Source organism: Branchiostoma lanceolatum, chromosome 1 (genome assembly GCF_035083965.1).
Source record: "Branchiostoma lanceolatum isolate klBraLanc5 chromosome 1, klBraLanc5.hap2, whole genome shotgun sequence".
NCBI lineage: Eukaryota > Metazoa > Chordata > Leptocardii > Amphioxiformes > Branchiostomatidae > Branchiostoma > Branchiostoma lanceolatum.
In genome coordinates, this window is record NC_089722.1 from 33,860,295 (window position 1) to 33,886,278 (window position 25,984).

Below are 25,984 nucleotides of genomic sequence, written 5' to 3' on the forward strand. Positions count from 1 at the left end.
AAAACTAGATTGGCCAGATTTGTCAGGGGCAATGCCCTGTGTGGCCTGAGTACAGACACACTCATGGGACGTCAGTTTGCTACAACCAGTACCATCTAGTTACATGTAGGTGGCCTGAGCCATATCCTAAATCAAATGGTGAGGCCACGGCTTTTAACCAACAAGATGTTGGGAAAAGAACATGACAATTTAGAGATAGAGATAACATTACTTTCGCGTAGGGATTAACCCTACTTTGCCTTTATCAGTGGGGTAATGTACATCCATCGTTTTTAGAAATATCTGCCAATTGAAATATAATGTTATAGCTGTAAAATTGCCAAAACTGCAAACTTGAGAAACTCCCAGTATTAAGACCTCTCTAAAAAGCTTTGATAACTATGCGTTCAAAGAAAAAGTCGAAAACTTTTTGTCCCATATTGGGACATTCTGCATCATGGTAGGGTTGTACTAAACTGTTGTTTATTGGAATTTGGAAACTGTCACAGTGACAAATTTATCACAAAACAGCCCCTAGCCTGGCAGGGCTAAATCCAGAGGGTCTATAATGGCAGCCCGTATACAGCACCTGATGAGTCAATACAATTAGATATAGTAATTGCCCCAGTTATGACCATAAAATAGGATGTAATCAACCTGGTCTTGCTTGAACCTCAAAACAACTGACACCAGCTAAAATGCCTGCTAGGCCACACCCGAAATAGAAAAGTATTGTTAACAACAGTACCTGACTAGCCCGTAAAAATGTAATTGTGACCAGGGCGTTAGTGATCAATCACTGACTTTCTAATTAGCATATTATGCAAAATACCTGCATCTGCTTCTACTTAATAGTATTTAGTTACTCACCTGTTTGCCTGATCTGTGGAAGACAGTCCATGCCCCAAAGTGTAGAAAACTGAACATGGTATCCCTGAGTCCAAACCCCTGTCAGAAAACACAGACTAAACACTAAAGCATTGCTGCAAACCTTAACGTTGGGTAACATAAATTCGTGGGGTACTTAAATTCGGGATTTTTCGAAAACGGGGTATTTAGGGATATGTGCTAGATGCAACATCAGTGATACCACTAGAAATGCAAACTTGACAGACTAACACATTCAGAACACTGCCTGAAAAGCTTCGATAACCATGCATTAGAAGTTGGCGACGTCAAAAACTCTCCGTCCCTTATTGACAGAGTCTGGGGGCTTCGTGGGAGACTCACACTGCACGGTTGTTCGCTGGTTTATAAGACAAATGTCACATCTCCTGCCTGCTAAACACAATTATTTACAAGACAACTTATTACAATCTCTTTTGCTAAACTGCAACTGGATTCTAAGTGTGATCAATCATCAAAACTCCTCTTTGTTGCTACAACCTACGGCACGTGTATTTTCCCGCCGCCATATTGTTACCCAGAATCATGTCGTCAAGCAGACGACAAAAGGTTTGTGAGGAACACTTTTTTGTCTAAATGTTGCGTGTGATAGTGGACTGAAGACGATATTTTCCTCAAAGTTTGCTCCTAACACAACAAGGAACACATGGACATAGTAGTATAACCATTGCTACGGCATCCAGCTAACTTGCCATGAATAATGTACACGTTGCCATGACGGTGGGGATCGACTTTGAGTGACGTTCAACCCACTCAACAAACGGGATGTTAGCAAAGGCCTGATGTGTGCGGTGCGGCCGTTTTTTCGTGTATTTTTTTTTACTTGGACACGTCTATATCCATAGCACTCTCCTCAAGCCAAGGATGGAACGAATAGCTGCTGTATAAAATGTGATTAGCGGTAAGATATTCAAGACGAATCTTCTCTCCCGAATTAATGTGCCCCCCTGTCCGACAACACTGTCATTGTGCGTGCGGCGGACGGTAGTTTCAAGTTGAAATATTATGGTGTCAGCACGACTAGAGACAAAATCTACCATATATATGATTAGTGCAAAGATAATATGATACTGACAGAAAAATAGAAAAAAAGGATGGTTTATTGTTCTGCTAGATTGATTTCAGTCAACCATTATCGGAAAAATCCTGAATTCATGTTACCCAACGTTAACTCTTGATGGAGTAATTTAAAGCAGAAAAGATGTAACAGAATTTCACAGAAAAATTACTGACACTTGCATCTTGTCCCCTGCATTTTTTATCCTATTCTTCTTGGTAGTCCTTCAAAGTCGAAGATGACTACTACATGTACGTGTAGGCTATGTAATGTGTACATGATTATCACAAATGGGTACCCTGCAACTGGTAAAGTGTAATTAATAAGCTTTCCAGTGATATAGAATATCAATAAAATGGACAGTAATAAATATTGACGCGCACAGTAATATAAAACAAGACCGAGTTTGCTGGAGGCAGCAGTTCAAAGGCTACACCATTCTGTGTCCCCAAGTCAATGGAACATGTTAAGGGACGAGGCCTAGGGTACGCAATCAAAGGTACATACAACTATATTTGAAAAAACAAATTACCTGACTTTCTCAAAAGTTTTCTTTTCTGCATTCCACATATACTTCAAACAGTGATGAATGAAGTAACGCAAGCTCTGCTGTAAGAACAAGAGGAAAAAGACATGATTTGTAAAATTGCTGTCGGTGTAGCAGACAACTAATGGAAGGGACCTGTTATGGTGTAGCTGGGAGGTAAGAGAATTACATGTATGTCAGGTCTGGCTGCTGTTTGGCAAAGAATGAATTTTGCACTCAGGGTTAAAAACACAGAATTTCCCAGTTTCACTTTCGAATCATATTTTGTTTGTCACAACTTACAGTGTCACGTAATTTCACGATCTCAGACAGCGTGGTAGCTAAGGGCCAATTTTTGGAGGCTAAGGCCACAACAATTTAATTTCTTGGTTAACGGATTTTTACTTTTTAATTCTAGCACACAAAAAATCATGAAAACAGAAGGCTGGGGTGAAAACTTGCACCTGACCCTGTTCACTCCCTGATACTGTGTGCACCAATTGAAAGTAAAAACATTCCTCTGAGATACTGTTTTCATGCTGTTTTTCCAATCTAGCATTTTTTTCTTTTCATTTTTCTATTCCGGATCCATTAACCAAGAAAATAAATTGGTGTGGCCTAAGTGAAAACACTGACAGTGACACTGCATTTCATCAGTTAAACACACTTCCCACCTGATCTGGTTGACAGTTGGAACTTTCACCATGGATGACAGCACTGTCCTGTCTGTTGAAGTCACTTAAAGTTAAAGGGCTACTGTCTGATGATTGATTTGATAATTCCTGCATCTGGTGTACATCCTTGCCATCTTCACATCTGAAACAACACAAAACAACATCATTTTTAATAAACGACATTTGGTTCATTTCCCAACTTTGGGTAAAAACTAAGGATCAGGGAACCAAAAGCTGAGCATGGTTGGATAAACAGTACTTAGTACTGTTGCATGATATAAAGGCCAGACAGTTAAAGTCTTTTATACTTCTTTTTTTAAACTGTCACCAAGTAACAAGACCAGAAGGTCACTTCAAGGAGTTAAGGCCACTCCAAGGTTACAGGTTACTGACCCAATAGGTGAAGCAGGTGTTACGAACTCAAGGCTGCTCAGGAAATTCCCTACCCCATTTAGCCTGGAATGGTTTGATCCGCTCAACACCAGGAAGGGCCCTACTCTTTTCAATAAGTGCGGCTGGTTCTTAAACATACTTGAGGTCTCTCCTCAAACACGGGACTCCCATTTAATGTCCAATCCGAGAGACCACCCAACATGAAACTAACCAAGAAATTTAAATTGGTGTGGCCTAATCCCCAGTCTTAAGCTTCAGTGGACATGAGCATCTGCCTATAATATTGAAACTTAATATATTCATGAATCTTAGAACTGGGATGTGGAGGTAGCAAAGAAGAGGAGACTGAAACACTTTTTACAAAAACACATTTCATCATACACACCTAGCTTCTAATGATGAAATATGGATAAGCATGCTATCTCCAGTTTCCAGTTTGACTGTCTCCTTACTCCAAGTCCGATGTTCATCCTGAAAAACAAAGACGCCTTTAAATCAGATGACAACAAAATAAGAGGACATAAAAATCTCGGACCTCCGTGAAATGTTGTTGTTGGTGTTGGTGTGTTTCCACATAGTACAGTGTCTGTGTGTGTGTGTGTGTGTCTATTTAATACTTGTTTAATTGTCTTCACCAAAGAGATTATGTTTTGGGTAGCGTTTCTGTGTATGTGTGTACTAGTATTATATGTATGTATGTTTGTATGTAATTGAACAGCATAACTTGAGAAGGCTTGGATAGATTGTCTTGATATTTGGTAGGTGGGTAGATCTTGATGAGACCTGGAAATGATCAGATTTTGGGTTCCCTAGCGGCTCGTTACGGTACTGCAGCGGAACTTCCTGTTTTGATATCTTGTGTTCTGGACATGCTATGGTCCTGATGTTTTAGTGGTAGACAGCTCTTTGGACAGAGAGTAAGTGGTATAGGTTTTGGCCCCCTTGCGGCTATTTTGAACTGCAGGAACAGGTTTTGCTTCCGACTTTGAAAGGGAATAACTCAAGAAGGGCTTGATGGATAGTCATGATTTTTGGTGTGTACTAGTAGATAGCTTGAGTGATTTCCAAATATTTTGGCAAGCCATGGTTCAAAAAGCTACAAATGTATACATCGACTGTAATTATATTTGGTATCTGGGTAGCCTGTCTTAGGAAGATGTAGGTCAAGATTGATTATGGGCCTCCTGTTGGTTCTATTGTTCAAATTGTCTTAGTTCCAAAACAATACATGCCCCCGCTGTTTCCAAGGGCCGCAGATATTTCCAATAAAGGTGACATTTGCTCAGGCGGTCAAGCCGGTCGATAGGTCCAAACTTCACCTGGGTTCCTTATGAATATATAACTAGCAACTCGGACAACAGGTTCTTTCCGGACCGGCAAGTTCCGTATGTTGGTCAGATTGTATTATACAATGTATAGCTGGTAAAACAGACACAAATTATGTAAATACTTTCCATTGTTGATTAAAAAATGCTGTGACCCCTTAGTGGTAAATGATGGGAATTTCATAGTACTATATATTATGTCTTTTGACATGTGTACATACATCGCTGGCGCCCATATACATAATACATGACTTATTGTAAAGTTGGAAGTCATCTACTTGAGTAATTATGAAATCCTAAAATGTAATTTGGCCAAATGAAAGGACTTTCACAGTTCACACATAAAATTAAATGCAATTTTGGTAACGGAGGGTGCTGCAACTTCGGCATACTCCCAACTTCGGCAGGATTTTTAATTGTCTCGTTCTGCAGAAGTGAGCCATCTTTTTTTTCAGCCACGGTGCTGAATAAAATCGTTAAGAACCCAACTTCATGCATAGAGCTGTCGTCTGAATAAAACAGGGATTTGTGTACAATTAACTGATGTTGTGCCACGAAGAAAATGTGGCGATAAAAATGTCTACGTTCGATGCAAGGACATTGTGAAGTGGCAACTCTTACATAAAACATATTCAACCGTCGTCATGCAAACTTACATGTTGTACACATGAGGCATAAAGCAAAACAAACACCAAAAAACATGGGTCTTGGTTAGTTTATGTCGCGATTTAGCTTGTCTGAAATAACGAAATCAACCGCGGCTTCGAATGCCCTCCCCCTTTTACGTCACGGCCATTCCGTTGACCACGATTCGAATGTGATACCTCGGCAAGGCATCTCTGCTCTCGCTGTGCATAAGTCAAGTCGGCTCCAAAACGGCAAACCTTATCAATCTAGCTTGACTAGTATACGTCGGATAAACTTGCATTTGATAAGTTCCCGGTGGCAGGTTTGCACTACGTGGTTCCACACAAGCAAACTCATTGATGTTGCAAACGTGTAACCTAACCCTGCATGTTAATTGAAATTGACAGGCCGCTTTGCTTTAATGTGGGCGGCACAGGTCGGAGATCTCTGAACGCATAAACACGAAGTTCATTGATGTAAATGGCGATTTCTCATTGCTTGCTAAAAAAATCCAGAAATTCTTGAATAGCGAGCTCTAAAAACAATTGATGATCGTGTTTAGAATATGTCATAACTTTGCACTGAATTGACCGGAAAAACAAGGAAGATTTGCCACGTACTTTCTGGTCACATGCGGTGTGGTGCCGAGTGCAAATGTCACGATTTCAGTTTGCGGCGTTACAATGCTTGCTCGGCAGTTTTGGACATACTTGTGGCACATTTGTGGCATTTGTGCGTTCATGCTATGGGACCATTTGTATGATATGAAGTTTCTACTCTCATTGCCATACCAAAGAACGGATCGTCAACGTTGTCATGGCTTAGAACGCAACAAGCGGCGTAAACAGTCGCTTAGCCACAGCGCGCCCGGCATCGGTGAAGCCTTACGCACGGTCAAAAATTATTTACCAGAGGGAAGTTGAAGTTAGTTGACACGAAATTCTTCCTTCTGTTTACTTGAAATAGTACCGACGAATTAAAGAGATACAAAGATATTTTTATGCCGAAGTTACGGTACCCTAATCAGAATGGAACAATATGGAACGTTTTAATCAAAACAACATATTTCTGGATTTACCGACTGAGATCGATGGCGTAAATCGTGCACGGACGACGAAAAATCAACTCCACAACGGCAAATCCTCAAACACCACCACTCTAATTTATCATTCGTAAAAACGCAACACTTTTCAGACAACCGACACTGGTGCAATACGATGTCGAACTCATAGATTAACGTCCGAAGTTGCAGCACCCTCCGTTAGATATCAAAAATCACAGAAAATAATGAAGTGGTCTCACCATTGTTCGTAACAGCACAACGTCAGCATCCACAAGTTCACATGATGTAAACTGTGCCCACACGAACCACTCTGGCTTCCAATAGAACACGAGGAACAGAAGTCCCAGAGTGCACATGGCAAAGACAACTGTGACAGAAGTCTTTATCCTATCCCTCTTATATCCATGGCATTCCTGTTGGATGAAATAAAGGAGTGAGTTGGATTTCATTGCTGTGGCCCTTCTTCAACCTCCTTGCCATTCCTGGCTAATGTTATTCCAACTCTAGAAATACTATTTACATGGAATGCAAGTTAAAATGGGCGTCTTGAAAAGACGCATAGGAGTGGCACCCGTCTCCATTTCTATAGCCCTTGGGCCACACACATTTGTGCAAGACACTACAGTAGGGGGCTGATCCGCTGGTAGTGATGTGTGTCCCAAATGCTGAGTGCTAAGCAGAGAAAGCAGTATGTACCATTTTTAAAGTCTTTGGTATAACCCGGCCGGGGTTCGAACTCACGACCTACCGTGTACAAGGCGAACACTCTACCAACTAGGCCAACCTACAGCTTTAATTCAAAAGGATGAAGGAAAAATCAAAGTACAAACTTCAAAAAATTCTTTATCGCAATAATTGATGTCTAATTGAAGGAATCATATGACAAAGAAGTTACAGCATTTCTATCAATGAACAAGTACTAAAGCCATGTACCAGTTGATCCTCCTGTCCTTTGTTGATGTAATGGAACTGTCCTTCATCAAGAATTTCCATGATCACTGCTGTCAGCTGCACGCGTACTCCATATATACACCAGAGCTACAAGAACAACCTGTAATAAGATAATGGTATTTGATGGGAACTGTTATGTCATATTGACTTAATCATTGTCTTTACTGAGATTTACCACCTTTGCAGAAGGATAGAATAGTTTAAGAAATAAAACAGAAGTTAATCCTCCAGAGGCCAGCAAATGATCTCCTTAGACAGGTCACTGCCAATTGAAAGAAGAGTTAAGACAACAGGTGACTTAATTACCTTTTCAAGATGTCAACTAGCCTGGTATTACTATTAACGTTGGGTAACCTAAATTCGTGGGGTACTTAAAGTCGGGATTTTTCGAAAACGGGGTATTTAGGGATATGTGCTAGATGCAAAATCAGTTATAACGCCTGCAATGCAAAGCAGATAGACTAACGTATTCAGAACACTGGCTGAAAAGCTTCGATAACCATGCATTAGAAGTTGGCGACGTCAAAAACTCTCCGTCCCTTATTGACAGAGTCTGGGGGCTTCGTGGGAGAATCACCCAGCACGGTTGTTCGCTGGTTTATAAGACAAATGTCACATCTCCTGCCTGCTAAACACAATTATTTATAAGACAACTTATTACAATCTCTTTTGCTAACCTGCAACTATATTCTAAGTGTGATCAATCATCAAAACTCCTCTCTGTTGCTACAACCTACGGCACGTGTATTTTCCCGCCGCCATATTGTTAACCAGAATCCTGTTGTCAAGCAGACGACAAAGGTTTGTGAGGAACACTTTTTTGTCTAAATGCTGCGTGTGATAGTGGACTGAGGAAGATATTTTCCTCAAAGTTTGCTCCTAACACAACAAGGAACACATGGACATAGTAGTATTACCATTGCTACGGCATCCAGCTAACTTCCCATGAATAATGTAACGTTACACGTTGCCCGATGATGACGATGGGCCGACTTTGAGTGAAGTTCTACCGACTCAACACACGGGTTGTTCCCGAACTGGCCTGATGTGTGCGGTACGGCCGTTTTTTCGTGTATTTTTTTTACTTTGACACGTCTATATCCATAGCACTCTCCTCAAGCCAAGGATAGAACGAATAGCTGCTGTATAAAATGTGATTAGCGGTAAGATATTCAAGACGAATCTTCTCTCCCGAATTAATGTGCCCCCCTGTCCGACAGCACCACAATTGTGCGTGCGGCGCACGGTAGTTTCAAGTTGAAATATTCTGGTGTCAGCACGACTAGAGACAAAATCTACCATATATATGATTAGTGCAAAGATAGTACATGATACTGACAGAATAATAGAAAAAAAGGATGGTTCATTGTTCTGCTAGATTGATTTCAGTCAACCATTATCGGAAAAATCCCGAATTTAGGTTACCCAACGTTAGCTCCCTAGTCTCCTCTCTGCCCCAAACCTGCGGAGAGGAGACTTGTAGGAGCTATAATAGGTTTGGATACCAGATACCAGGCTAGATATCAACCTGGAGCCAGACTGTAAGGTTTGATCCACTCACATTGTGATACATGTTAGATCGGCCCCTACTCTCATCTCCCAAATAAACATACCGGTACGTTTATTCTTTTCAGCCTCAAAATCCACCCAGTACGTTCTAGTTTTGGACGGTACGTTTATTATTTTTTTGAAAATCTAAGTTTTGCTAACCAGGGATCCCCTTAAAATTGAAAGTTTGGGTTTTCCTGCCCATATTTCTCTGGCATTTTTGCCGGCCAAGCGGCAATGATTTCCCTGCCGCTATAACCCGGTCTTTGTGAAATCCTGGCGGAACTCGTAACGTAATGATTTGGTCGATCTCTATGACATTACAAAGTCAACGCTGTTATTGGGGGCAAATAAGACTTTTCGATAGGTGTGGTGTATGCTCACCAGACTTCCTCAACATTTATGGCATACAGAAAGGTTTGTTTTTATAAGGAGCAGTCTAGATTGATTGAAAATTTACTCTACACTACTCAAAATGGAACAGTTCAATTTTATGGGAAGGGCCTGCGTCAGGAAGGACATAAAGCCATATTAAAGGTGTGCGGCCTCACCAGCGTGGACTCGCTGGACAGAGCCGCTTGGAAGCGATGTGTGAGGACTAGCCGACTTCTGCCAACCCGTGTCATTGAACCCCGTAGCACAGTACAGTATAATCAAACGGTCAAATACTGCCTGCAGCTGGATACTACTACTATAAGGTAAAGGAACCATAGCCTTTGTGGGGCTGTAGGGGCAGTGGGTTGTTACCCACTGTGTCTATAGGGTACAGTATTGGAAGGTGGAGCCCATCCCTCTCGAGTATCTCCTTCCACCGCCTTTTACCTCCCCAACCGAAGTCAGGTACCCATTTTTACACCTGGGTGGAGTGAGGAAAGTCGTGTTAAGTACCTTTCCCAAGGGAACAACGTAGGGGCGCATGTGCAGACATGTCTGGGGCAGCCCGGGTTCGAACTCGGCTCCCCTTGTTTGACAGTCAGATGTTCTATCCATTACGGCACACAACGCCACTACTACTTGGGAAATTGGGTGAAACGTGCTGGGTTTGCATGCAGGTGGCCTTTGCAGTTGACCTTTACCTACTCATCCAAAGATTTTTTAGTTATGCTGCTGGTCAATGTATGGGAAAACACACACACACACACACACACACACACACACACACACACACACACACACACACACAAATATAGGTGTTAAAAAAATTATTTTAAAAACAAAGCATGTTATATTCAATTACCGCCCGCTTCTGTATCTTAATCCTTCCACAGTACTGTTTCCTTACACTTCTATCAATACTATTTCAGTTTGCTTCATATTTCGTTCCATTTCGTTTCATTTCACACTTTCTGTAGTTCTATTTAGGTCCTTTTCGCACTCCCACGAAATGGAACAAAATGGAACGAGAGAAATTGGAAAATGGAACAAAATTATTTCGCACTTTCTCAGATTCTGTAGTTCCACTTCGTTCCATTTCGATCCATTTCGTTCCATTTTGCACTTTCTGTACACCCCTGACAACTTTGCTATACAAATATCACAAAAAAACGTACTTTTGCCAAATATCAGGATAAACCCTGCATCCAATTGGGTTATAATTTGACAAACTGTTACTTGAAGATTAACCCTAAAACCACCGTAGCTTTTTTACGACTAATCTTACCGTATGGGGTCAAAACTGACCCCACAATGTTTTCTACAAATACAGCTTTATTGGAGACTATTTTTGTGGTTTGCATATACGTATAGTTTAAACAATCTGTAAGGGACAGTTTGACATGATTAGTTGTGAATAATTTCTGCTTATTATCATAATTTATGCAAAAAATGGGAACATTATCTTTTGCAACTTACGCTATTCAGACAGACGGGCTCTTTTGAGGCCTGCGCCAACACTTGATGTCATATATCATCTGAATGTCTTATGCTAGAACAACCAAACTTGGTCACCTTTGCTAAAATTTCGTTGGCAACGATTTGAATTTAATGAAATAAGTAATTAATGTTTTCATGTTGCTATGGCAACCGGTTTCTGAGAGCCATATTTGGAAAAAGTCGCTAATTTTGGATTTTACAATGTAATTCTAGAGCTGTCTTTTAAAGCTGCACTTATTTTCTAATATCAATACCAACCAATGTAATTCACTATCACTTTCATGATTTAATATTCATAATTTATGCATATTTTATTACGTCATCGGTCAAAATCTAAGATGGCGGACGATATAATTAGATTCGCCATAACCGGCTATTTCAACCTCAAATTTCATCATTAACATTTTCATTCAAACAGAAACATTCTTAATATAACGTTTTAGTCCATTTTTTATTGTGTTATTAGGTTATATGATGAAAAAATGCATTTAGAATAATTCAAGATGGCGGAACCAAGATGGCGGAATTCGCTAGTGTAACCTGATATAAATATAATTTCTATGACGTCATTTTGACGTCGTTCCTGTTGCCATCTACAAATAACGTCTTTGGATACATTGTGATTTATCATACATAATTTCTATTTAAGTTTTATCGTGTACCTTTGAGTTATATGAAAATACCCAATTTGTTGCTTTTCGTCAATGAAATCACATAAATGACGTCATAATACGTCGCAACGTCATTAATCTTTACGTTCATTAAAAAAATGTATTTTTTTTCAACTTCTAAAAAACTATCTTTTGTAACTATGATCATAATAACCCTTATCCTACATGTTACTAGATGACAAGTATCAAACAATAGGGGATATGTGTGCAGACAGTTTTGACCCCACTGGAACATGCGTAAACTTCCTAGGACAACTTAATCAACAATCAGCCAATCTCGGCAAAAACTTGTGAGAAGCTATAAGACATATATACAAACAAACTCATAGAAGGAATTTTGTTTTCGACTCGAAATGTCAAAATGGCACATGTTGATATACGCCTGGGGTCAGTTTTGACCCCATACGGTGGTTTGAGGGTTAAAATGCAACACCATTTCACCAAATGTCTTTAACATACAGCTTACGAGGAGCTATAGCTAGGAGGGGTCAAATGCTAAGATTATGGGGGTGGGGGGCAGTTCTGGGTAAGATTCTACTAAGAAAACAACGTCCCGTGACATTACGTAAAACAGATGCTACTCTAATCTAATTATAGTATCATGGCAGCCGGGGGATTCAAATTACAACTATTATGACGTCAATGAAAAGCCTGTATTGAGCACATACGTTAAGTTTTCGAGATATTGAGTTCATATCATAACGTGCCCCGCAAGACTCTCGTGACAGGAGTTTCTCGAAATGAACTTCGGACCCGAAGAACCCCGCCTCAAAAACTACGTTTTGTGAACAATTTGAATGGAAAGACTAGCTTGTCATGTTAGATTTCTCACCACAGAGCGGTCTTCTTTCCTGTCCGTATCAGACTGCGGCCAGCATCACTGTGGTGCACATGGTGGTGGCATTACAATGGCATAAACAAGAAACAGCGTGCACAGCTGATGATCTCACTGGGTGTACAGTTTCAGGTCACGTGCATGCTACGAGTGCCCATAACGCCACACTGAAAAACGGCACTAAATCTTTCCACACCAGCGCAGAAACCTCTTCCACTCCTCGAATTTCAGACGCACATTGCTCTCGGAAAGTGGACGTTCCTCCATTTATAAGCGTAATATAAATGATAAATTGGTACGTTCCTCTGTGCGAGGGGACATTTAGTATACATTTCTCCAGCACCCCCGCCGGCCCATGGAATCGTCCAGACAAATCGCGGGAGAGTTTGTGGGGAGACTAAAGGGATACAATAAATGGCAGTAATGCATGTAGCCCTATGGGGAAGTTAAGAAAAAGAAGGTGTCATTATCTCAGGAATCAAAACATCAGACTACAATAACTTACCCTCAAATACTAACCAGTTATGTCAACTGTCATCAGATTCATCCCTGACAAATTCTGTACGGCTATTCTCCAGATAACCCCCCCTAATCAGAGCCCTTGGATAGGCCCTACAGGCTTCAAACACCCAGTTGAAGACCATCCCACTATATCAGGGGGGTGCCAAACCCCACAAGGTAGAGAAAGACCATTTATTTCAACTAATTCAGCAAATACAGAGTCTATCCTACCACAGCCTATCCTATATTGCCCAGATTTCACAAAAAATCCCACCAAAAAGAATTTTCAATGGTTTAAACCATGTTTTTTACTTGGAGTCTCTCATCGTGCGGTCTGGGCGCAGGCGCAATCCCTTTAGTCTCCCCTATTAGAGAAATCAATTTCAGAATTGACAGCTGTCAATCATATCACACAATGCGGGGTAGGGTTGTGAGTTAGAATCCTGAGTATCAAAGACCTCAGACCAAAAACAGTCCCCTGGGAGTTGATGACCTAACAGGTGTCAGGGCTGCTCTCCTAAGTTAGGCTAGGAATGGCCAAGTTACCCATTATAGGTGGAAAATTGTCAGAAACAGGTAAATAAAGTTAGAATTTGGTCACCCTAGTACAGGGGGGACTTTTTTCCCTATAGTAGGCACCTGAATTTCCTTTTGAGGTACAACAAAAGTCAATACAGGGGCCCTGACAGGCCTAAAAGCAAGACAAGTGTGTAGAAACCATCACAAAAAGCAGCTATAAACAAGGCATAGAGCATAGAAAAAGAGTTTGACAAGGTCAAAACACAATATTCACCTGGTATGAGACCCCCCTCACCATTAGGGACCCCCCCCCCTTTCAATTCACCTTTAGAATACTCAAATCCCATCCTTTGTACACATAGCCTAGCTGCAGCCAGGCACTGATTGGAGGCGGGGTTAAAAACTCAGAAAAATGGCTAAAAATAACAAAAATGGGATAATTTATTAATAAAGATGAGCCAAATGAGGTCTGACCATTGCTTAGGTAACAGGTCTAAGGCTAAAACCCCATGAAATGGACCAAAATGGTCTGCCTCTATCCTATGTGAATTTCCTATAGGGGAGACTAAAGGGATACAATAAATGGCAGTAATGCATGTAGCCCTATGGGGAAGTTAAGAAAAAGAAGGTGTCATTATCTCAGGAATCAAAACATCAGACTACAATAACTTACCCTCAAATACTAACCAGTTATGTCAACTGTCATCAGATTCATCCCTGACAAATTCTGAACGGCTATTCTCCAGATAACCCCCCCTAATCAGAGCCCTTGGATAGGCCCTACAGGCTTCAAACACCCAGTTGAAGACCATCCCACTATATCAGGGGGGTGCCAAACCCCACAAGGTAGAGAAAGACCATTTATTTCAACTAATTCAGCAAATACAGAGTCTATCCTACCACAGCCTATCCTATATTGCCCAGATTTCACAAAAAATCCCACCAAAAAGAATTTTCAATGGTTTAAACCATGTTTTTTACTTGGAGTCTCTCATCGTGCGGTCTGGGCGCAGGCGCAATCCCTTTAGTCTCCCCTATTAGAGAAATCAATTTCAGAATTGACAGCTGTCAATCATATCACACAATGCGGGGTAGGGTTGTGAGTTAGAATCCTGAGTATCAAAGACCTCAGACCAAAAACAGTCCCCTGGGAGTTGATGACCTAACAGGTGTCAGGGCTGCTCTCCTAAGTTAGGCTAGGAATGGCCAAGTTACCCATTATAGGTGGAAAATTGTCAGAAACAGGTAAATAAAGTTAGAATTTGGTCACCCTAGTACAGGGGGGACTTTTTTCCCTATAGTAGGCACCTGAATTTCCTTTTGAGGTACAACAAAAGTCAATACAGGGGCCCTGACAGGCCTAAAAGCAAGACAAGTGTGTAGAAACCATCACAAAAAGCAGCTATAAACAAGGCATAGAGCATAGAAAAAGAGTTTGACAAGGTCAAAACACAATATTCACCTGGTATGAGACCCCCCTCACCATTAGGGACCCCCCCCCCCCTTTCAATTCACCTTTAGAATACTCAAATCCCATCCTTTGTACACATAGCCTAGCTGCAGCCAGGCACTGATTGGAGGCGGGGTTAAAAACTCAGAAAAATGGCTAAAAATAACAAAAATGGGATAATTTATTAATAAAGATGAGCCAAATGAGGTCTGACCATTGCTTAGGTAACAGGTCTAAGGCTAAAACCCCATGAAATGGACCAAAATGGTCTGCCTCTATCCTATGTGAATTTCCTATTAGAGAAATCAATTTCAGAATTGACAGCTGTCAATCATATCACACAATGCGGGGTAGGGTTGTGAGTTAGAATCCTGAGTATCAAAGACCTCAGACCAAAAACAGTCCCCTGGGAGTTGATGACCTAACAGGTGTCAGGGCTGCTCTCCTAAGTTAGGCTAGGAATGGCCAAGTTACCCATTATAGGTGGAAAATTGTCAGAAACAGGTAAATAAAGTTAGAATTTGGTCACCCTAGTACAGGGGGGACTTTTTTCCCTATAGTAGGCACCTGAATTTCCTTTTGAGGTACAACAAAAGTCAATACAGGGGCCCTGACAGGCCTAAAAGCAAGACAAGTGTGTAGAAACCATCACAAAAAGCAGCTATAAACAAGGCATAGAGCATAGAAAAAGAGTTTGACAAGGTCAAAACACAATATTCACCTGGTATGAGACCCCCCTCACCATTAGGGACCCCCCCCCCTTTCAATTCACCTTTAGAATACTCAAATCCCATCCTTTGTACACATAGCCTAGCTGCAGCCAGGCACTGATTGGAGGCGGGGTTAAAAACTCAGAAAAATGGCTAAAAATAACAAAAATGGGATAATTTATTAATAAAGATGAGCCAAATGAGGTCTGACCATTGCTTAGGTAACAGGTCTAAGGCTAAAACCCCATGAAATGGACCAAAATGGTCTGCCTCTATCCTATGTGAATTTCCTATAGGGGAGACTAAAGGGATACAATAAATGGCAGTAATGCATGTAGCCCTATGGGGAAGTTAAGAAAAAGAAGGTGTCATTATCTCAGGAATCAAAACATCAGACTACAATAACTTACCCTCAAATACTAACCAGTTATGTCAACTGTCATCAGATTCATCCCTGACAAATTCTGAACGGCTATTCTCCAGATAACCCCCCCTAATCAGAGCCCTTGGATAGGCCCTACAGGCTTCAAACACCCAGTTGAAGACCATCCCACTATATCAGGGGGGTGCCAAACCCCACAAGGTAGAGAAAGACCATTTATTTCAACTAATTCAGCAAATACAGAGTCTATCCTACCACAGCCTATCCTATATTGCCCAGATTTCACAAAAAATCCCACCAAAAAGAATTTTCAATGGTTTAAACCATGTTTTTTACTTGGAGTCTCTCATCGTGCGGTCTGGGCGCAGGCGCAATCCCTTTAGTCTCCCCTATTAGAGAAATCAATTTCAGAATTGACAGCTGTCAATCATATCACACAATGCGGGGTAGGGTTGTGAGTTAGAATCCTGAGTATCAAAGACCTCAGACCAAAAACAGTCCCCTGGGAGTTGATGACCTAACAGGTGTCAGGGCTGCTCTCCTAAGTTAGGCTAGGAATGGCCAAGTTACCCATTATAGGTGGAAAATTGTCAGAAACAGGTAAATAAAGTTAGAATTTGGTCACCCTAGTACAGGGGGGACTTTTTTCCCTATAGTAGGCACCTGAATTTCCTTTTGAGGTACAACAAAAGTCAATACAGGGGCCCTGACAGGCCTAAAAGCAAGACAAGTGTGTAGAAACCATCACAAAAAGCAGCTATAAACAAGGCATAGAGCATAGAAAAAGAGTTTGACAAGGTCAAAACACAATATTCACCTGGTATGAGACCCCCCTCACCATTAGGGACCCCCCCCCCCTTTCAATTCACCTTTAGAATACTCAAATCCCATCCTTTGTACACATAGCCTAGCTGCAGCCAGGCACTGATTGGAGGCGGGGTTAAAAACTCAGAAAAATGGCTAAAAATAACAAAAATGGGATAATTTATTAATAAAGATGAGCCAAATGAGGTCTGACCATTGCTTAGGTAACAGGTCTAAGGCTAAAACCCCATGAAATGGACCAAAATGGTCTGCCTCTATCCTATGTGAATTTCCTATAGGGGAGACTAAAGGGATACAATAAATGGCAGTAATGCATGTAGCCCTATGGGGAAGTTAAGAAAAAGAAGGTGTCATTATCTCAGGAATCAAAACATCAGACTACAATAACTTACCCTCAAATACTAACCAGTTATGTCAACTGTCATCAGATTCATCCCTGACAAATTCTGAACGGCTATTCTCCAGATAACCCCCCCTAATCAGAGCCCTTGGATAGGCCCTACAGGCTTCAAACACCCAGTTGAAGACCATCCCACTATATCAGGGGGGTGCCAAACCCCACAAGGTAGAGAAAGACCATTTATTTCAACTAATTCAGCAAATACAGAGTCTATCCTACCACAGCCTATCCTATATTGCCCAGATTTCACAAAAAATCCCACCAAAAAGAATTTTCAATGGTTTAAACCATGTTTTTTACTTGGAGTCTCTCATCGTGCGGTCTGGGCGCAGGCGCAATCCCTTTAGTCTCCCCTATTAGAGAAATCAATTTCAGAATTGACAGCTGTCAATCATATCACACAATGCGGGGTAGGGTTGTGAGTTAGAATCCTGAGTATCAAAGACCTCAGACCAAAAACAGTCCCCTGGGAGTTGATGACCTAACAGGTGTCAGGGCTGCTCTCCTAAGTTAGGCTAGGAATGGCCAAGTTACCCATTATAGGTGGAAAATTGTCAGAAACAGGTAAATAAAGTTAGAATTTGGTCACCCTAGTACAGGGGGGACTTTTTTCCCTATAGTAGGCACCTGAATTTCCTTTTGAGGTACAACAAAAGTCAATACAGGGGCCCTGACAGGCCTAAAAGCAAGACAAGTGTGTAGAAACCATCACAAAAAGCAGCTATAAACAAGGCATAGAGCATAGAAAAAGAGTTTGACAAGGTCAAAACACAATATTCACCTGGTATGAGACCCCCCTCACCATTAGGGACCCCCCCCCCCTTTCAATTCACCTTTAGAATACTCAAATCCCATCCTTTGTACACATAGCCTAGCTGCAGCCAGGCACTGATTGGAGGCGGGGTTAAAAACTCAGAAAAATGGCTAAAAATAACAAAAATGGGATAATTTATTAATAAAGATGAGCCAAATGAGGTCTGACCATTGCTTAGGTAACAGGTCTAAGGCTAAAACCCCATGAAATGGACCAAAATGGTCTGCCTCTATCCTATGTGAATTTCCTATTAGAGAAATCAATTTCAGAATTGACAGCTGTCAATCATATCACACAATGCGGGGTAGGGTTGTGAGTTAGAATCCTGAGTATCAAAGACCTCAGACCAAAAACAGTCCCCTGGGAGTTGATGACCTAACAGGTGTCAGGGCTGCTCTCCTAAGTTAGGCTAGGAATGGCCAAGTTACCCATTATAGGTGGAAAATTGTCAGAAACAGGTAAATAAAGTTAGAATTTGGTCACCCTAGTACAGGGGGGACTTTTTTCCCTATAGTAGGCACCTGAATTTCCTTTTGAGGTACAACAAAAGTCAATACAGGGGCCCTGACAGGCCTAAAAGCAAGACAAGTGTGTAGAAACCATCACAAAAAGCAGCTATAAACAAGGCATAGAGCATAGAAAAAGAGTTTGACAAGGTCAAAACACAATATTCACCTGGTATGAGACCCCCCTCACCATTAGGGACCCCCCCCCTTTCAATTCACCTTTAGAATACTCAAATCCCATCCTTTGTACACATAGCCTAGCTGCAGCCAGGCACTGATTGGAGGCGGGGTTAAAAACTCAGAAAAATGGCTAAAAATAACAAAAATGGGATAATTTATTAATAAAGATGAGCCAAATGAGGTCTGACCATTGCTTAGGTAACAGGTCTAAGGCTAAAACCCCATGAAATGGACCAAAATGGTCTGCCTCTATCCTATGTGAATTTCCTATAGGGGAGACTAAAGGGATACAATAAATGGCAGTAATGCATGTAGCCCTATGGGGAAGTTAAGAAAAAGAAGGTGTCATTATCTCAGGAATCAAAACATCAGACTACAATAACTTACCCTCAAATACTAACCAGTTATGTCAACTGTCATCAGATTCATCCCTGACAAATTCTGTACGGCTATTCTCCAGATAACCCCCCCTAATCAGAGCCCTTGGATAGGCCCTACAGGCTTCAAACACCCAGTTGAAGACCATCCCACTATATCAGGGGGGTGCCAAACCCCACAAGGTAGAGAAAGACCATTTATTTCAACTAATTCAGCAAATACAGAGTCTATCCTACCACAGCCTATCCTATATTGCCCAGATTTCACAAAAAATCCCACCAAAAAGAATTTTCAATGGTTTAAACCATGTTTTTTACTTGGAGTCTCTCATCGTGCGGTCTGGGCGCAGGCGCAATCCCTTTAGTCTCCCCTTGTGGGGATATATCAGAGGCCGCCTCCCAAGGACCTTGCTGGCATCCCAAGGGCGTAGAACGTATCCGCGATTTAATGTTTAAAGAAAAATAGTTTCTACTACTTTTCTTTAAAGGTTTAGTCTCAGATACGTTCTATCATTTCCAAACGGTGCCAAAATTGTAAATCTGAAAACATCTTAGAACTTCAATAAAAAACTCAAATGTTTAGTCATTCCTACACATAGTAAGTTTCAATAACACTATCGTTACCATCGACATTAAAGGAGCAAAGATACGATGTTGTCGTGTGGTGAGAACTGATAGAAAATCCAAGCCCTAATAGACTGATCCTGACTGTCCGTCAGCCGTTCGACCAATGAGAGGGTGACTGCATGTCCGTAAAGTATTTGCATTTTTATGTTTTAATTTTGCATTTCTACGTTTTGACGGAGGCGGGCGGGGCTAATGGTATCGGTCTATTTACACTTGACGCGTGAAACTAAAAGATCACCATGTAGCTTATTTTTGTGCCACTTTTGAGCACGTTTGGTAAGAAATCCGCACACAATTGTGGTTAACAGTGCAATTAAATGTCAATTTCATAAATATTACAGCAACTAGAATATTTCCAGTTTTCAAGCCTCATAAAATGCTCTGGGTCCCTTTAAATCCGGTGCATTTTTATCTCCATCAGAAATGGACATATTCAATTTTTGTCGTGTCTGTGTGTGTGTCTGTCTGTGTGTCTGTCTGTCTATTTCTGTTTCCGGACTATTCTAGTCAGCAAAACTCATAACCTCTCAGTGGATCCGGACCGATCACGATGATATTCAAGGGCCTGCATGTCCAGCAAAGAACACCAGAGTACCCTGGGTACTATAACCTCTCTCGATCGATGACGTATAACCCCGAGATCAAACGATGGTCCCTCTATGATGTACGTATTTCTATTATTTGTTTACCCAAATGCACAGTTGCACCATCGAAAATCAAATTACACTGTCTACTTCACTCAAGACCTAACTGCAATGTTTATGTGTTTCCCCTCCCATGTCAAAGGTGACTCACAATAAGCGGCTCCAGAGCGACCAGACAGGTTCGACTTCATTTCATGCAAAAATACCGTGGCGGATCATCGCTAAGATATCTCTAACATTGTCGTCCGATTTGTGCCTCACAGGTGGGAATACATTTATTGTACAAATTCTAGATCTGTGGGGAATGTTTGCATTGCGACGTAGTAGTTAAAGTTATATAAAAGAAATTTATGTTATAGTTACTCTTTTTCAATATCAGAAGGCATGCTTTGCCATGACTGCTAAAAGGGCCTGCGAAGTGATTACGAATTACGACACATTTTCGCTGCCGATTACGAATTACGTTAAACTCTCAGCGCTGATTTCGAATAACGTTAAATCATGAGGCTTCCCAACCGGCTTCAATACTTAACGCAAGATTTAAACCTCCTTGATTCAACCATCTTGTTCTGCGTCAAAACTATTGATGTTGTGTTGAATACCTACTTTTGTAGACACGTCCTTGAGAGGGGCCTGCATGGGGGCGTCCGGAGAACGCTCGACGCTAAATTCTGGAGCTAAATATGACGCTAAATTCAGTCAGCCTCTCTACGCCCTACTCTAAATTCTGAGTCAAAACTCACACACCTAGAAGCTGAATTCTTGCGTCAAAGCTGGTGATTTTTAGCATCTTGGAGATGACTTGAAAAGCATTCTGATTTAGTTATTTGCATTAAACGCATGAGTGATAATGAAGTATAGAAAAACGTGAGGTCACACGTGAGGTTATGACACTTCTGTATCAAATGGTCTAACCAGTTTATTTACTTATAATGAGGAGGCAGTATTGAACTACGAACTTTCACATCTGACATGGGTGGCCACATTCGAGCAAGATAAACACCGCAGCTTGCTTATGAATGAATGATAATGTGACGTTATAGAGGGACCTGTGCTATCACACACGTTGAAGTTCTCCCAACTCCGCTCTTGTAAAAGACACTAATTTTGTGCCTTCGCTACAACGTTAATCCAAATTGATATAACAAATGCACTGACGGTGACTGTAATTGATAATCTGGTCACGTCCATTACCTACCAAACCAATAACCCATAATGCCTGTGGACAAATTCTCGTACGATTCCTAACATTCTTGCAAACTGCACTCAATACTATACCATTACGCTCGCTCCCTGGGAGCGTCGCCAAAAACAACTACAAATGTACAAGTAGTACTGCACTGAGATGATCTCTAACGTTCTGTGTTGTGTTGTTGTGTTCCTGCAGGTTTAGTGGAAGTGTACTCAGACAAACACAAACATGTGGCTGTGGGACTATCTCTCTGAAGCGCTGGAATCTTTAGGTAAGACTACTATGATAATCATGAGTGTGTACGTGTTTTGGTAGTGCCGCGTGTACATGTATGCGTTGTGTTACTTGTCACAGAGAGTGTGTGTGTGTGTGTGCGTGTGTGTGTGTGTGCGTGTGTGCGTGTGTGTGTGTGCGTGTGTGCGTGTGTGTGCGTGTGTGCGTGTGCGTGTGTGTGTGTGTGTGCGTGTGTGTGCGTGTGTGTGCGTGTGTGCGTGTGTGCGTGTGTGTGTGTGTGCGTGTGTGTGTGTGTGTGTGTGTGTGTGTGTGTGTGTGTGTGTGTGCGTGCGTTTGTGTGTGTACGTGTGTTGTAAACTGCAGCATGTAGGAGGTCCTGAATGCCCTTTGCCGTTAAGCGTTATGCGCTATTTCAATTCACCGTTAATCGTAGCCGGCCCGCGCGAATTCAACGTCAAACGTTATCGAATGTATCAATCGTGAAGCGTTATGTACGTTACTCGTTAATCATGACAAAGTTTCCTGACAATCACGCGCAGGTCTGGTGAAAAAGTCTGGGAGGCTTGTGTTCCTGGGCCTGGACAACGCGGGGAAGACGACCTTGCTGTACATGCTGAAGGACGACAGAATGGCGCAGCTCGTCCCCACGGTACACCCTGACTACGAGGAGCTCCAGGCGGGCAGCATGCGCTTCAACACCTTCGACCTCGGGGGGCACCAGGGTAGGTCGCCATGACAACAGGTTGCCTAGCAGCAATGTAAGGTTGTGGTTGTTCTTGTAGAGATAGAGAAGTTGAGCTGTATGTTATGGTGTACTACACCATGTAGACTGTGGAATGTGCACCTGAACATAGAAGTTGAATGTTCCTGTGTTGTTCCAGAGTGTTCTACTTCTAGTGCAGCTCTGTAGTGTATAGAGAAGTTTTATGGTATAGGGTTGCAGTTATGTAGTATTCTAGTTTGGTTCTGTTTAGTTCTAGTGCTGCTCTGCAGTTGTCCTATGTGGTAAGCTGTGTTCGTTTGTAGTTCAGTCGTATTTGTTCTGTGTGTGTTCAAACCACAAACAAAAAGAAAATCTCCAACCTTGTTAATTTTTAAACGTTCTGTCCCTCCCGTTTCCAGCGTTTTCTGTGTTCATATGTAGTTTAGATAATTATACATTTGTTGTGTTTGTGTTAAAAAAACACAAAATTTTTTTTAAAAAACTGGTCCATTTCTCAACTATTGTTCTATTCCTCCCGTTCACAGCGCGGCGTAAGTGGAAAGAATACTGGCCAGCGATAAGCGGTGTTGTGTTTCTCATCGACGCGGCCGACAGGTCCAGGCATAGCGAATGCAGTGATGAACTGGAAGTGAGTTGAACTCACGTAGACATGTAGAACTTCCAGTATGGTATTCCTTAACTCCTTTTTAGAACTTGCCAGATCTAAGGTTACCAGTATCTACTGATGACCACAAACACGTAGAACAAACAAACAAACAAACAAACGGTTTGAGTGACAGTTGACGAAGGAGGTTTGTTCTGGTGAATGTTATTTGTGATGAACTTGTGATGTGTTTGTGTATCAAAAACGATTAATGTTGACTTTAATTCTAAACTATGTATGATATAGAAGGTGCTAAGACCGTCTATGAACCTGAAATACTGTGGGTTTATTTCCACCAACAACCCCCAAATATTCATGATGAATTTGAGTGGTCATGAATGTTTTGGACATGTACTAAATATACTTCTGGATTATAAGTGTTAGTCTATGATATGATGTTACAAACGACTGTAAACCTGATGTAATGTTGTTGTTTTCTCACTAACACTGCGCGAAATGGCCTCGGATCCTTGCGTATCCTGAAGTATCTTGACGTGATCCGGAACCTAAGATCCGGAAGAATCCGAACGGATCTGGGGCCGCATGTTTCTCGGCAGGCTAATGGGCATCCAAATATTGGGACTCAATGGACCACTTGCATATTTAAGTTGTGTAAGAACTTACACAAGTTGTGTAAGTGGTACCTTGAGTCCTAATATTTGGATGCCCATCAGCCTGCCGAGAAATATACGGCCCAGGATCCGTTCGGATTCTTCCGGATCTTAGGTTCCGGATCACGTCAGGATACGTCAGGATATGTCAGGATCCGAGGCCATTTCGTGCAGTGTGACGAACCCGGGCTTGTGTTTCTCCGCAGAGTCTTCTAACAGACGAGGACATCGTAAGCACGCCGGTTCTGATTCTAGGGAACAAGACCGACAAACCTGGCGCCGCCAGCGAAGAAGAACTCAGGCAGCGGTTCAACTTGGACGGACAGACGACCGGAAATGTTTTACTTGTTTGTTTCTTTGTTTGTTTGTTTGTTGGTTGGTTTGTTGGTTGGTTGGTTGGTTGAGAGTCTTCATTTTCTATCTTCAACTTGCTAGTCTTCTTGGAGTCATTTTCTTATTTCTTATTTTCTCATTTTCAAGCAAAGATACAAAACAATTACAATTAACAAATGACTCTGCATGTTCCTTTAAAAAAGATTGCAACTAACTAAGGCTACACACAATAACTGAGCAAACATAAGTTATGAAAGCTAAGATAGAAATGTCATAGACCAGAATGGTAGGCTGCAGGGATAGTGTTTGTCCTAATGTTGTACATGTCTTGATTTGTAGTTAACTTGTTCTTGGATCCAACAGTACTAACGTTAGTGCATGACTTTGTGCAACTAAATTCATTGAGGCTTTACAAACTGGAGATGCAAATAATGTCTTTGTAAATTAAAAGTAACCGTTTTTGCGTTTTGTCGCCCACTAAACGCCATGTTTTGGGTTTTACCTTCAATGCTTCGATGCTTCAATGCATCGATGCATGAATGCATGAATGCGTCAATGGTACTTGGTTCGACACTGTGTCGCACACAACAAGACCTTATATGGCAAGACCTTCTAAATTTCTTGTTGTTTTGATGTTAAGAAGATGACTGATTGTTTGTGTGTTTTGTTTCCAGGGCACAGGGCATGAACGGCCTGTGAAGTTGTTTATGTGCAGTGTACTGGAGAGGCAAGGTTACGCGGAGGGCTTCCGCTGGCTGTCACAGTACATCTAGTGAGCGCGCCCAAAGTCATGTGACAAGGGTCAGGCCGGGTCACCGCTTCCTGTTTTTAACCCTATCCCTGCCAAGGGGTGTATCTGCAGGAAATAAAGAAAATCATGCTGATTCGAACTTTCTTTTTACTTTCCATCTTCAGATAACACAGAAAAGCAGGAATCTTTTTTTTTTGAACTTTTCTGAATAGGAAAGGAAGAACATTTGGGAACTTTATGCAAGTCATAACTTGTTTTATAGTTTCTTTATTTTCATATTTTTCTTAACTATATTTGGTTGTGAAAATCCTTCCATCTTCTTGAATATTACTAATAAAAGCAAGAATCATAATTCTCAGACTTCCTACAATAAAGAAACATTCATGTATGGCAAAAATAAAAATCAGATTCTGTAAGATACTCCATTTGACCAAACAAGAAGCAAATATTGTGTGAAGACTAAAGAAGAAAGATTGACTTGGATTTCTAGAATATTCTTGCTGATAAAAATCATACCTGAAATCCTCTCTTCACCTAAGAAAAACAAGAATAAAACTCTTAATGTTAGATTTAACATTCAAACATTTTGCGTAACGTTCTTGACTTTTCTTGAAATTCTTCAAGTTTATGGAAGAAAATCTTTCTCTCCATAAGAAAAAATAAGAAAACAAGAAAAATAAGAGATAGCATTTTTGGTAGTGTGTGCACCACATTTGTATCAGTAATACCGTATAAGTTAGCAGGGCAAGGGTTCAAAAAAGTAATTTTCTTGTTAGTTTTCATCTGTAATCGGCGGCGAAAATGTGACGTTATCCGTAATCACTACTCCCCCATGCAGGCCCTCATATTTGGTATGAGGGTGGGTGTTGGGAAGACAGAGGATTATCTTTGTCAACGATGCTATACATGTTACATTTCTTCTCTAGTCCTGTTGATACAAATATATTGCAATCTTCAAAGGACCGCCCGTGGCGTTGAGACCGGCGGCATTTTTGTGGTGGCGTAACCGTTTCAGTAGAATACTCAAAATTATCAGTAGAATACTCAAAATTATCTTGCCGCTTACAAATCAGCTGTAGCTTGGAGTACTAAAGTAGCAGTATGGGATGACAACGGGATTTATAATCATTGGAG

General features: G+C 41.3%; 2 protein-coding genes across 4 annotated transcripts in view; one reads left to right on the forward strand and one right to left on the reverse strand.

The window, feature by feature from the left end:
• LOC136420604 (polyamine-transporting ATPase 13A3-like) overlaps nucleotides 1-21,185 on the reverse strand; it is a 46,348-nt gene extending 25,163 nt beyond the window's left edge. Inside the window, exons 1-7 of one of the 3 annotated variants that reach the window (XM_066407644.1) lie at nucleotides 20,969-21,185; nucleotides 7,484-7,601; nucleotides 6,790-6,963; nucleotides 3,921-4,006; nucleotides 3,143-3,284; nucleotides 2,475-2,551; nucleotides 850-927 (exon numbers count right to left, since the gene is read on the reverse strand). In XM_066407644.1, the coding sequence (XP_066263741.1) occupies nucleotides 850-927; nucleotides 2,475-2,551; nucleotides 3,143-3,284; nucleotides 3,921-4,006; nucleotides 6,790-6,963; nucleotides 7,484-7,543 (617 nt within the window). In that variant the 5' untranslated portion in view covers nucleotides 7,544-7,601; nucleotides 20,969-21,185. Of the gene's footprint in view, nucleotides 1-849; nucleotides 928-2,474; nucleotides 2,552-3,142; nucleotides 3,285-3,920; nucleotides 4,007-6,789; nucleotides 6,964-7,483; nucleotides 7,602-12,424; nucleotides 12,574-20,968 lie in introns of those variants that run through there. The other 2 variants (XM_066407654.1, XM_066407636.1) reach the window with 2 other exon arrangements.
• On the forward strand, nucleotides 20,495-24,983 carry LOC136420629 (small COPII coat GTPase SAR1B-like). Its single transcript, XM_066407679.1, has 6 exons — nucleotides 20,495-20,625; nucleotides 21,750-21,825; nucleotides 22,328-22,510; nucleotides 23,037-23,140; nucleotides 23,973-24,113; nucleotides 24,774-24,983. Exons 2-6 carry the CDS (start codon nucleotides 21,783-21,785, stop codon nucleotides 24,870-24,872), a joined length of 570 nt encoding a protein of 189 aa, XP_066263776.1. The 5' UTR covers nucleotides 20,495-20,625; nucleotides 21,750-21,782; the 3' UTR covers nucleotides 24,873-24,983.
• The last annotated feature ends 1,001 nt before the right edge of the window (nucleotides 24,984-25,984 follow it).